The sequence below is a fragment of the Juglans microcarpa x Juglans regia genome, chromosome 2S, assembly GCF_004785595.1.
Source record: "Juglans microcarpa x Juglans regia isolate MS1-56 chromosome 2S, Jm3101_v1.0, whole genome shotgun sequence".
Taxonomy (NCBI): Eukaryota; Viridiplantae; Streptophyta; class Magnoliopsida; order Fagales; family Juglandaceae; genus Juglans; species Juglans microcarpa x Juglans regia.
The window spans coordinates 10,573,474-10,585,824 of record NC_054597.1 but is presented as its reverse complement, the minus strand read 5'-3'; the positions used below and the strand labels follow the sequence as shown (position 1 = coordinate 10,585,824).

General features: G+C 36.8%; 2 protein-coding genes across 2 annotated transcripts; one reads left to right on the top strand and one right to left on the bottom strand.

The window, feature by feature from the left end:
- The first annotated feature begins 3,062 nt into the window (after window positions 1-3,062).
- On the top strand, window positions 3,063-7,810 carry LOC121253011 (pantoate--beta-alanine ligase). The gene is made up of 4 exons (XM_041152886.1): window positions 3,063-3,968; window positions 5,555-5,668; window positions 5,969-6,100; window positions 7,322-7,810. Exons 1-4 carry the CDS (start codon window positions 3,348-3,350, stop codon window positions 7,436-7,438), a joined length of 984 nt encoding a protein of 327 aa, XP_041008820.1. The 5' UTR covers window positions 3,063-3,347; the 3' UTR covers window positions 7,439-7,810.
- Window positions 7,811-8,574: 764 nt separating this feature from the next.
- On the bottom strand, window positions 8,575-11,641 carry LOC121253012 (vesicle-associated membrane protein 722-like). Its single transcript, XM_041152887.1, has 5 exons — window positions 11,337-11,641; window positions 10,005-10,146; window positions 9,743-9,863; window positions 9,547-9,609; window positions 8,575-9,013 (listed from the first exon to the last, which is right to left on the bottom strand). The coding sequence occupies exons 1-5, from the start codon at window positions 11,524-11,526 to the stop codon at window positions 8,861-8,863; spliced, it is 669 nt and encodes a 222-aa protein (XP_041008821.1). The 5' UTR covers window positions 11,527-11,641; the 3' UTR covers window positions 8,575-8,860.
- Between the last annotated feature and the right edge of the window lie 710 nt (window positions 11,642-12,351).

The window sequence follows — 12,351 nt, the reverse complement described above, 5'->3', positions numbered from 1 at the left end:
TCTCCCCAAGGTGGTTCCTGACCACCACAGAAGGTCAAAGGATAGCGACGGTTGACCACGCAAGCCGTCAACTCAAATCTCGATCACCTCGGCCACCTAGCGGCGGCTACACACATAATATACAAAATGTGCACCAACGTGCACGACAAGCAACCGTGAGCTCCACGCTGGTGGTGCCACTTGGACTGCCAACATCTTCTGCCCACCCTGAGGTGGTCCCCGACCACCATGGCAGGCACGGAGAGAGGGCAGGGGTGGCGGGTACAGGGGGAGGGGGAAAAGAAAGAGAAAAAAAAATAGGGGGGAGATGTTGCACACTAGCAATGTGTCGCATCAGTGTGTGGAATCTCATGATTCCTTTGCAAAGGGATTCTTTTGAATCTATAGTATTTTTCAAAATATATAGATGCAAAGAAGATGCATTATGCCTGTTTAAAAAATAACTGACCCACCCCGGCCACCCAAACACACTTGGCGCGTGGTTCCCACATTCCTTCGCAGCCACAAATGAGTACTTCGGCCATTGTCGACTCAAGTTGGCTGAAGTAGGTCTTTCTATCAACCAACTCAAAACAACAAAATGTAGTGCCACATGACTGGCCAGCCACAGTCTCTAAATATGGTACCATAGTTTACAAGTAGAATTGTTAAAAGAGTTCTGATACATACAGTCACTTTTGTTTATTTTTTATGCACTCCATTTATGTGATTGATCAAAGTAATTATTTTATATTAAAAAAAGTTATGCAGCCAATTATATTAATGAAGTGTATAAAAGAGTACACAAAAGTGACTATACTTGAGAGTTTTTATGGTAAAAAAATTCATTTAAGGTGTCTAGCTCTCCCTTAAATATTTTAATTATATAATATCTTGTAATAAGATTTAACTGCTAGGAGTTTCTAATAATCTTCTTCCTGGAAATCCCGAAGTTGTGTTACGTTTTTATTATAAAGTTGTAAACCTATACTATAAAAGATTATGAAAATAAACAGTTAAGACACAGCAGCCTAATGGATAAAGATAGAACCAATGTAGTACTGTTTGTACTGATGGGGTTGATGTTCTGAAAATGCAGAATTTTACAAGAATAAAATGTAGGCAACAATATTACAAGAGATGATAGCCAATGATCTTTTCATGTTGGTTGATGTTCCGATCAAAGAGTAATAAAACTAAATATTCCTACGTTTAATCGAGTTCTCTGTTTGTTATTAAACTGGGTTGAGTACTGCATGTGTTCTTTTAACTTTCTTACGTCTAGTTAACTAAAAAAACAGTTACATTAACAGTATAGAACTTTGTAAAACGAGATTGTATAAATTAATTTTCATTAGATAGCTGTGCAAAATTGGCAAAAAACAATCTAACAAAATCATATATTCCCAGTGGACTCTAAGGCCTGGTTTGGATAGCAAAGTACTTTATCGGCTTTGTGATTGGGGCCTTCACAACGGAAGCAAGTAATGCGACCTCCGCGGCCAGAAGAACGACCACCTCCTCGAGGTGGTGTGTGTTGTGTACGACCAGCAGGTGCACGAGTGGGAGGACGACCACTGCCAGGATTTCCTTTGTTTTTGTTGTTATGATTCTGTGATCGTCCACGACCAGAGGAGTTGCTTCGAGGGTGAGTGGGAGAAGAAGCATCACGTTGAGTATATAAAGCAACAGGGGAATTGGTCTCTTGTGCAGTAGATATACGGAGCTCAAAATCACGTAGTTTGCCGATCACGGCCTCAAGGGATGGAAAGCTATCACGAGTGTTAATGGCTGCAACAATTGGGTCAAACTTAGAACCCAGACCTCTTAAAATAGAGATGATGAAATCATCATCATCTAAAGGTTTTCTAGCACCTCTGAGAGCAAGAGCCAGAGACTTGGCGTTGTGGAGATACTCGTCCATGGAAGAAGTCCCTTTGGTGAGGGATTGGAGTTCAGTTTTCATCTGAAGAACTCAAGTCACGTGTATGTCAACCATACAATGTTTCAACGACCTCCCAAGCTTCATGGGATGTCTCACAATTTATCACTTGTGAAAGGGGCACATTCGAGAGAGAACTATTGAGAATCAACTAGTCAATGCGGATCCACTTTAGTTGCAGCAGCGTTGACAGTGGGGATTCCATTCTCATCAGCAATGGAAATCGGTGGACAAGGCAACTCATTGTTTACATAACGCAGCAGACCATAGCCACGTAGAACCGGTACCACTTGAGCTTTCCGTAGTAGGTAGTTTGTAGAGGGAGTTTAATTGAAATTTCTAGCAGATTTGTTTTGGAGGAAACAAGATAAAATGAAGCAGGTTCTCCCACAGGTGGGATCGTTGAAGTGGCAGAGGAGGAAGCCGTGAAAATACCGCTGTTGGCGACTGATACCATGTAGGGAGAATAGCTTGCCTTGAGCATAGCTTGGAATCCATTTATATAATGTTTACAGTTGGCCTACGTAGTGGTACAGAGAACTAAACAAGGAAATATACAACTGGAACAATTACTAGATAACGGATGAGCTATTTACAGAAGGTAAAAATACTGCAATGCAGAAATAAATGGGAGAGATTGCCGCAGTCATTGATGAGGAACGATATGGGCAGCAAATCAGAAGATACGTCTCCTCCCCCTCAGTTCATTTTATCTCGTCTTAATATCTAAACACAATAAAAATAAATATTTTTTAATTTCAAATCTAACTTTTTTATATAATTATTATCTAATCATTGTAACTTTTTTAAAATTTCAAATAAAATATAAAAAAAAATTCAAAATTTTTAAATTTAAAAAATAATATATATTATAATATTATTTTAACTTTATAATATTTTTATTCAACTTCTTATCTTTTCTTTTTAAAATATTATATAATATATTAATTTAAATTATTTTATTACTATCTATAAATTATTTAATTACTATTTACAATTTTATCTGTAAATATTCTACAATGGATGTCAAATCTGTTTTTTTAAGCTAGAATTGCTCAAAACAAATGGCAATATCTTTGTTTGGTAGAAAAGAACAAAATTAATTGGAAATACAGAGGTCAAAATTAAAATGCAAACAAACTACATCTTCTTCGGTCAGCACAAAGGATGCGACTTTCGTACAATCCGCCACATATGGTTCATTTCTGAAACAGTTTACAGTTCTGTTTTCAACTCACGAGGTCGCCAGGAACTTTGATTTCTCCTTTCGTAGTTCTCTACAGAATTAGTGCATAAAGCATCCTCCTAAACTTCCAACATCAATTCCCGTCTCTTTCAGTGTATAATCTCAAGGATAGCTTTGGTCCGAAAGACCCACAAATCCCACGCTTTGAGGAAGGAGTACAAAACCGTCGCCCGATTTCCAATGGCAGGCAGAGAACCAGAGATAATAACAGAAAAGAATCAGATGAGGAAATGGTCAAGGGCCATGAGAGCCAAAGGCGAGACCATAGGCTTGGTACCCACCATGGGTTACCTTCATGAGGGCCACATATCACTGATCAAAGAAGCGCACAAGCGCACCAGCCTGATAGTCGTCTCGATCTATGTGAACCCAGGTCAGTTCTCTCCCACCGAGGACCTTTCCACCTACCCATCTGACTTTCATAGTGATATCCGGAAACTCATGGCTGTCCCTGGTGGCGTTGATGTGGTCTTCCATCCCCACAATCTATATGATTATGGAAAAAGTAAAACCACTGGATTAAAGAACGGAGGTAGTAGCAGTAATTGTGAGAACTCAAGTGGTGGTGTTGATGGTGAGGTAGAGAAAAAAGGGGTGATGTCCTGTGTGGAGGAGAGAGGGTTGGGGCATGAAACATGGGTAAGAGTTGAGAGGTTGGAAAAGGGTATGTGTGGGAAGAGTAGGCCAGTGTTCTTTAGAGGGGTTGCTACTGTTGTCACGAAGTTGTTTAATATAGTGGAGCCTGATGTCGCTGTATTCGGGAAGAAGGATTATCAGCAATGGCGAATTATTCAGCGGATGGTGAGTTTACAGAGAATCATCAAATTCTTGTTTGAATTTGGGAAGAATGATTGAAAAGAAAAGGAACATTTTCGTTATTGATCAAGAAATGAAAGGCTTTTTTTAAAAAATAGACCCCTTCTTTTTCTTTTGTTCTTTGCGAGAACCGTTTTGAACTGTTAAATGCAATTGACTGTATAATATATTTGATGGAGTAATTCAGGTTAGTTTAAGGCCTCAAAATTATTTATGCACCGTGATACTTTGAACCCAATCCAGATAATGGAAATCATAGCCTTTCTTTACAGGCATATGATATTTGTTGCTTTGGGAGAAGAACTTGGAATCTTGTGATTTATGTGAGGCACGAATGCTTGTTATAAGTTGACTTTCTGTGTCCATTTGTTTTCTTGACAACTGAATTGAGGGTAAGTTTCTAGTAGAAGAACATTGAGTTTGTTGGTTTGTGAGAAAGAAGAGCAACTATGCAATAGTTACTTCATTTTTTGTTGTAATGGTTGCTGCAGAGTCCAATCTTCCCTTTCTTTTCCTACGCTAATTGGAGACCAAATTATCTATATTATTCATGTTTGGGATTATGGTTGTCATTTACCTTACTTTATCAAAAGAAACAATCTGGGAAATTTGGGAAAATGATACAGAAATGTTTTATCTTTACCAATATTTTTATTTGTATGAAAGAAAATGGAGTTTGAACAGCATGAGGCTTAAAGGAATCATTAATTCACCATGACCTGTACCCGCTGTTCAAGGGTTATCTAGTTTTGGCATTGTGAAGAGAGAGGTCCTTCCAATGTGTCAGTATCTCCCGTCTTGGTTACTTGATGTATAGAAGCGGCCTCGTTTGGATGTTAAGATGAGATGAAAAATTTGTGAATAGTAGTCAAATAGTGTGTGAATAGTAGTGAAATAGTTTAAGTTAAGATGTTTTATGGGGTTTTGGGAGGAGAGAGAAAAAATTGAATAAAAATATTACTAAGTTAAAATATTATTAGAATATAATTTTCTAATGTTATTTTTGTTTTGGGATTTGAAAAAGTTGAATTGTTTTTTGTGTTTTGTTTGGAAGTTTGGGAAATTTGTAATAATTATGTAATGATTAGATGAAGAAGTTGAAAATTTGAAATTGAAAAGTGTTTGTGTTTGTGGTGTTTGAATGTTGAGATGAGATGAGACTATCTTGCAATCCAAATAGGGCCTAAGACAATAAGGGACTTAAAAGCATGGAAAGTGGAAGAGCTTTAGTCATTAAACTTTTATGCTAGGCATATTGCTTTTAATCTTTAGGTTTTTCTATTGTGCCAGACTCCGCTTAATTTCAACTTATGCAATGCAAATGAAATCATAATTTCAGTCAACCATTCAGTTCTCAGGTTGGAAAGTTTGTGTTGGTCCAGTTCTGACCTTGAAAAAATGGGTTTTGGGATTGGGTTTGTACTGTTTCCAGAGCCCTTAATTTGGTCTTGTTTCATTCTTTTAACTTAAGTATTTCTACTAATATATTGCTTGATAGTAATGAAAAAAATGTCACCTAGGTTGTCAGAGAGTGCTGTTCATCGTTTTATTTTCTGGTTGAATTCTTACAGGTTCGAGATCTTGATTTTTCCATAGAAGTGATAGGTTCTGATGTCATGCGTGATAATGATGGCCTCGCAATGAGTTCACGCAATGTGCATCTATCACCTGAAGAGAGGGAAAAGGTTCTCTTAATGCCGTTATTCCTTTTAACTTTTAAATTTTCACGAAGCTTTGCTTCTAGTTATGCATATAGATATCTTTTCTCTTTTTCAGGAAAATGATTTTAGTTATTTTCTGAATAAAAAATTATCAGAGTAGGTAGCATGCATAAACCATTGCCCTTTTCTTTTTTTCTCACACAGAGTCTACTTTCAAGACCTGCATCTTATCGAAAGTAGCTAAGTATCAGTATTTTATATTCACAGCTCTGAAAAGCCATCTTATGTTTTATTGTTGTACAACTGCTTCTTTGTATCCTGCAGGCATTATCTATAAACGGGTCATTGTTGAGAGCTAAGTTTTCTGCAGAAAAGGGTCAAGTAAATTGTAGAGAATTAAGAAACTTGGTGACCCAAGCAGTAGATAAAGCTGGTGGAAGAATTGATTATGCTGAGGTGAGGTACCTTACCTGTTGTCTGTTTTGGACAAGTTATAAATTTAGATATAATAAATCAGGGATTTTTATTTTTCCTCTTTCTATTAGAAAGGTTGTCAAAAGTTGAAAATTGAGTTTGATTGCCGGAGCCTGGGTATTTGCAAACGCCTTGCTAATTAGATAGAAAGGGCTTGTTTTGCTAGTAATATTATGAGTACAAAGTAAACTTCTTTGGTGATTTTATTTCTCTGGTCATATGTAATGAACAAATGATCATCTCCACTAGTTTTATCAAATATTTCTCGGCTGTATACTCCTTGATTATCATTGGTTTGCTGTTGGCCATAAGTGAGTCAACCTTCAAGGTGTTTTGCCGATTTACCTGGTGTGCAGGGTCTGTTCTAACTTGAGATTGTTGCTTTATTAGGGGTGGGACTGGCATTCAAATGCACGGACCTTTTAACTCGAGTGTAAATATCTGAACATAACGAAAACAAGTAACAGAGAGTTCTTGATTTCATCCTCTCCTACTAATAAGGAGCCAGGCCGTAATAAGTCAGTGTAATTTATGGCTGCAGTGCACGATATCATTGCTTCTGGTGAGTACTAGAGATTTGAGTCAATTGTATGATAACATTCTAAATTTTGCTCTTCAAGTACAACCTTGAACTGCAAAATCAAGAAATTTTGGAGAGGATTCTGAAGAGGATTTTAACTGCCCGTTTGTTAAAAAAGCTATCTCGTGGATATAAGGACAGACTATGCCCATTTGGGCTCTCAAGAACAAAGTGGGACAGGCATAGATTGCCAAAGCCTGACCAAAAAAACTGGTCGGACTCAGGAATGGGGGTACTGATGGGCTTGTGGACTTTTGATCCACCTATCCAAGGGTTGTTGCTCTCTCCAAAGTCCAAGTATCTGACATTCATGAAGGGAATATTTGCCCTCTCCACTTATGATTTAAATTATGTTCACTTTTTTCTGGTCTTTATTTTGGAGCCACTTGACTATTGTCATTGTTTTGCAACATATGCACTATATAGTTTATGCTAGCTCCACAAGAAACTGGCTGGGCTGTATTACCTAATGATGGCGCTTATGCATGTTTGGAACCCATGTCTCTGATCTGAGTGGGTGCATATCAATCAACATCATAAATAGAACCCTAGCACTTATATATTGGAGTTTAACAAAGTTCAAGTTACAATGTGTATTGATTATGTATGCTTCATGCTATCAGATTGTAGACCAGGAGTCTTTGGAGGCGGTGGAAGAGATCAGGAGCCCCGTTGTATTCTGCATTGCTGCCTGGTTTGGGAAGGTCAGGTTGATAGACAACATGGAAATAAATATATGAAAGCAATTGGTTTAATCCGCATACGTTGACAACTTGTCACAAATTTCCTCTCCCAATTTTAAGACAATTGGGCAGTTCCGCAATTTTGTTGGACAGATTCTGTCATGGTAGATGTATCGTACGTACAAAATTTAATTTATATGATACCCGTGAAAGGAAAGACTATAGTTAGAATCCAATTTTGTAAGGTGCAAGACAGATTACTGATATCTTCAACTTGTTTGAGAAAAAGAAAAACAAGAAAAAATTGTTCGAGGATGGAAAGAGGGATTACCAATAGTCTTATAGCCTGATTGTATTCCTCTTTGTAAAGGAGGAGATAAGATTCTACTCATCGTAAATTTGAGAGAGATTATTGGTGATTTGATACCAGAGTAATTATGGCAGGTAAAGGGTGTATGAAGATTTGTTTTTCCCTGCATGGATTCAAAACCTCCTGTACGCGTAGACGTTTAAAAAGGTTTTCAAGTGGAATATTGTTATTAGAAGGCTTTTACACCCCCACCATTTTAGAGTAAACTTTGATCCTGTGCACCACATCCTGAAAGTTTTTCTATACGAAACAAGTTAAATCGTTGATTTTTTACTAGAAGTGTGGCCCCAAAAGATTGTTTATACTACACCACACTACATTTACATGATTTGATTTGTAAGATTCAAATTTTAAAATTTATTTTTCAAATCAAATAAAATTTATCTTTTATACTTTGTAGATATAGTATAAAAATTTTCAAATAGAATTATTCTTTAAATATATATAAATCGTGTCGGCTTGTGCTTAAGTCCATTATATTCTTAAAAAAATGTTCAGATGTCAACACTTTTCATATGTAAATTGTTGATACCTTAGACGGTGTGTCATTAGAGAAGTTTATAAATGGATTTATTCCTCCCACAGTTGCTATGCAAACATGCCATTTTGGGAGAATTTGGACAGCCTGCATTATGGGATTGTCAAGTCAGGAAACATTGCCACAGACACCATATGTCGAGCTTTTATCTGGTTTTTCAGCTTTCTACCAATACTCAGTTCGGTGTAATTACTTTGTTTTATCTGATATTTTACGGCATGCATCTTCGCCTCGGTTTACGCACAAAGATGAATGCAACTTTGCAAATTTAAGATGGAAAGTTGCAGATAAAGGCTCCAACTGCCATTCGAATTTTAAATGCAAGACAGTGGTTGATTGTATGGTAATTGCTTCGACCTCCACACCAATAGTGATTGTCAACCAGAACTATAATTCAAGACATGAATGGCAAGCTTAACACGTCATGCGGCAGCAGAATCGTTTCCAAAAAAAAAAAAAAAAATTTCAGGAATACAACCTATACAAGCATCATCGTACAACATACAGTAGAAGTGGACTGCGTAACCAAAAACACTATAGGTAAACCGGCATTAATGAAATCGTGAAGCATTCACTTTTTACCGCAATTGAAACCACCACAAACGGATAGAACTATGATGAGAATCAAGGCAACCAGGATACCCAGAACTATCAGCTTTATCTTCATGTTCTGGAACCACATTTTTCTCCTTATCTGGGTTCCTTGCTGCCTGAAATCTTGTGCCTGCAACACCAAACAAGCAACCACAGAATTATTTTAAATGTAACTAGGAAATAAAACAATTCAATTCAATATTCACAGAGGCCAAGGATAAAGAAAATAAAACCCTGCCCAACAATGAAGGTCATTTTTAAAGAGTTACTATTGTTTCCCAAGCAGGGAAAAAAAAAATGTAGGCCACTTCTGAAGTACAGTATCCATGTCTAGATGCTCGGACTAAACAGATAGTTACCCTGTGAATTACAGGGCTGATTCTTGCATTTGTAGATAAGACATCGATTTTCAGATCTAAAATAAAAAATGCCATCAATGCCCACTACCAAATACATCCTATATTAGATTGCTCATTCCATAAACTATATAACAAAACCTTGCACCCTTGAAACGCATGGGCAAACTAGAAACAAAATCATCTATAATTCATTTCTGGGTTCTTTATTCTTTTCTATAATATATATACCATCATCATTCCAAGATAGGGAGGTTAAAAAAAAGGGAAAACAAGAAAAAAGAATCAACAATACAAAGTCGCTAACCTGAGAACGAAGGTTCTCTGTTTTATCCACCAGAAGCTCAATCTTTTCTCCACGGTCGAGAACCTATACGGAAAAATCAGACTTCTTGAGTTTCACTGACAAGACATTCAACCAAAGAGAATATAACCTTTGAAACTGACATTTTTTTACAGGTCTTTCTAGCTGACATATAGAAGAGAAAGCAGCACTGCCTTACCTTCTCTATATTTTCCATCATAACTCCTTTGACTTCCGAAACCTGAGCTTTCACTTTAGCCAGCTTGCTGATCTCCTCTGGATGATCTACACAATATTGCATCTGCTCCTTCAATTTGGGCCTAAATCATCAGGACCAAATTTTTGGCATTAAAGTAACTCACAAAATTTAAAATGAACATCCTATTTTACAGCAACAATATGACATACTTCGAAAAGATGAAAAAGGGATAAGTAGAAGAAGAGGAAGAAGAGAAGATTACCCAAACTCCTTGTTGAAGCTATTGGCAACTGCTGTTGCAGCTTTTCCTCCACCATATCTCTGGGTGAAATCCTCCTTGATTCGCTCGAGGAAGGCAATTGGCATCTGCCGCCCAACAGCCTCAACAGCAACCACACAGTAAGCTGCAATATTCAAAAGATGAGGTTAGCACCACTAAAATTATTGTGGATACAAGTCCATAATTGAGCAAAATGGGGGAAACAACTTTAATAACCCAAATCATTAACTCAAAAGGAAAACTTAACAGAATGGGGTATTTCTACCTAACTAATGCTTATGATGTATCAAAGCTTGCTTCCTCTTTTCACATGTTACATCTCATTTATTGAAAAACTACAATCTAACTTCTCTAGCATGAAAAAGTGGGTTGGGGAAGGTAAAACCACGAACCATGTAAAACCCCAAAATGAGCATAAGAGGGTGGGGAATGAGGTCCTACATTATCTTAGGAATGGAAAGATCTTGTCCTTTATAACGATTTTAATGGGCTCTCATTATAATCTTGATTAGTCCTTTTGAAGCTTAACTCAAATATGACTTGAACTTTCATTGAGTTGTTACAAATGGCATCAAAGACTCAGATTTAATCCCCAACCAGATGAGTGGGATTTGAATCATGTTCCCTAGAACAGAACGTCCTAACAAGGACGTAAGGGTAGTGAATGTGACCCACATTGCCTGCAAAGGAGAATTTCTTGGCCTTTATAATGATTACAAGAAGCTCTAATTATAATTTTGAATGTGTAATTTCCGTGAGTAGTTATACCCATCTTGCTAAAGCATGAAACCTTTACAAGAGAGAACCAAAAACCTGGACAGCAAAGCATTTGAACAAATCCATCAGGGGGAATGACAAGAAAAAGAAAAAATCTTTGAAAAGGGAAAAGGCTACCTACTTAAAAGAGCATTCTGAAAAAGTCGGATCAGTAGGGAAATTTGTTCTCCTAATTGTTATAGCATTAATACTCTTTCAAGTGAAAAAAAAATAGTAGTCCAAAGAACAACTCCAAATGACCACTTTTAATTTCGTGAACTCCACATGGCCAGATTGGAATTGGCAAACGCTAAATGACATTGGTGGCAACGAAACAGCAACAGGAGTAAGTGTTCAACTATGATAAAGCAAAAACGGAAGCTAGCAGAAACGTCTGTTGAACAAATCAGAAGTAGAGCCCAAAAAGAACTCAAGAAGAACAAAAAATAAATAAATAAAAAGATGTCTCCACATAAAGAAATGAAAAAGAAGACAAAGACATAGGTAGCAGATCAGAGCGAAAAGAATCGGGATGAGGGGTGAGGGAGGGGGAAATACTGAAGCCGTTGTCGACGAGGTAATTGAAGGTGTGGCCGTCGCAGTTGTAGGTGAACCTGTTGTTGGAAGCAGGGAGTTTCTGAAGGCACTGCGAGGCGATGCCGGTGAAGTTTCCGCTGAATTCCGTGTATTCGGCCAGGATCACCGTCCCTCGAGCCACGAAGCTGTAGATTAACGACTGCTGCCCCATCGAATCGATCACCTCAACCCTAACCCTAGGAAAGAGAAATGAAAACAAAAAAAGAGAGAAAAGTCTCGGAGGGAGATGAACTCGATATCAATGGCTTGCTTTGCTCCCTTGCTTTAGATTGGAAGGCAGAGAGGTAGCGTGATTTTGTTTCTTTTACCTTACCCTCCAATTCTCCCTAAAATAACTGAAATGCCACGCGGCCTCACGCGACGTGCAGCATGCCAGCAACACTGCAAAAGTCTTCTTGGTAGGTGTGTTTCGACGTAAATTTTCTGGTAAAAGTGGAGTACAGAGCAATTATATTTGAAACCCTACAATAATTTAATTTAAAAATTAATTTTTAAATTTTATAAATAAAATTATGTCACTATATTGAAAAAATTTTAATTATTATTTTTTAATTTTTAAAATTTGGTGGAAGAAATAAATTTTTATTAAATATTTTTATGACTTTGTGAGATTTTTTTTTTTAAAAACTTAGATTATAATGTGCAACCTTTTTAGTTTTTACATTCCAATTGTTTCATTAAAAGAAATCAAAATACGAAAACACAATAGAAAAAATATACACATAATTATTTACATAATCCTATTTTAATAAAAAAACTAATCATTTTATAAAAATACCTTTAATTTAAAATCTAATTATAAAAAATATAAAAATAATTCTACTTATATTATTACTCCAAAACAATAATGCTGCAAGTGATTGCAATTTGATAATGTCTTCTCGTTCAAAGCAGAGTGCATTCCTTACAGCCTAAGTTTTGAATTGGGCTTTCAAATATCGAAATTGGATTTTTGAAAATTGCAATCACTTGCAGC

Excerpts from the sequence above, each read along its gene's own strand:
- LOC121253011 (XM_041152886.1), top strand. The coding sequence starts at position 3,348 with ATGGCAGGCAGAGAACCAGAGATAATAACAGAAAAGAATCAGATGAGG. Across the intron at positions 3,969-5,554 it reads GGCGAATTATTCAGCGGATG|GTTCGAGATCTTGATTTTTC; the intron begins GTGAGTTTACAG and ends GAATTCTTACAG. Across the intron at positions 5,669-5,968 it reads CACCTGAAGAGAGGGAAAAG|GCATTATCTATAAACGGGTC; the intron begins GTTCTCTTAATG and ends TGTATCCTGCAG.
- LOC121253012 (XM_041152887.1), bottom strand. The coding sequence starts at position 11,526 with ATGGGGCAGCAGTCGTTAATCTACAGCTTCGTGGCTCGAGGGACGGTG. Across the intron at positions 9,610-9,742 it reads TGATGGAAAATATAGAGAAG|GTTCTCGACCGTGGAGAAAA; the intron begins GTAAGGCAGTGC and ends TTTTCCGTATAG. Across the intron at positions 9,014-9,546 it reads CAGAGAACCTTCGTTCTCAG|GCACAAGATTTCAGGCAGCA; the intron begins GTTAGCGACTTT and ends TTGGTGTTGCAG.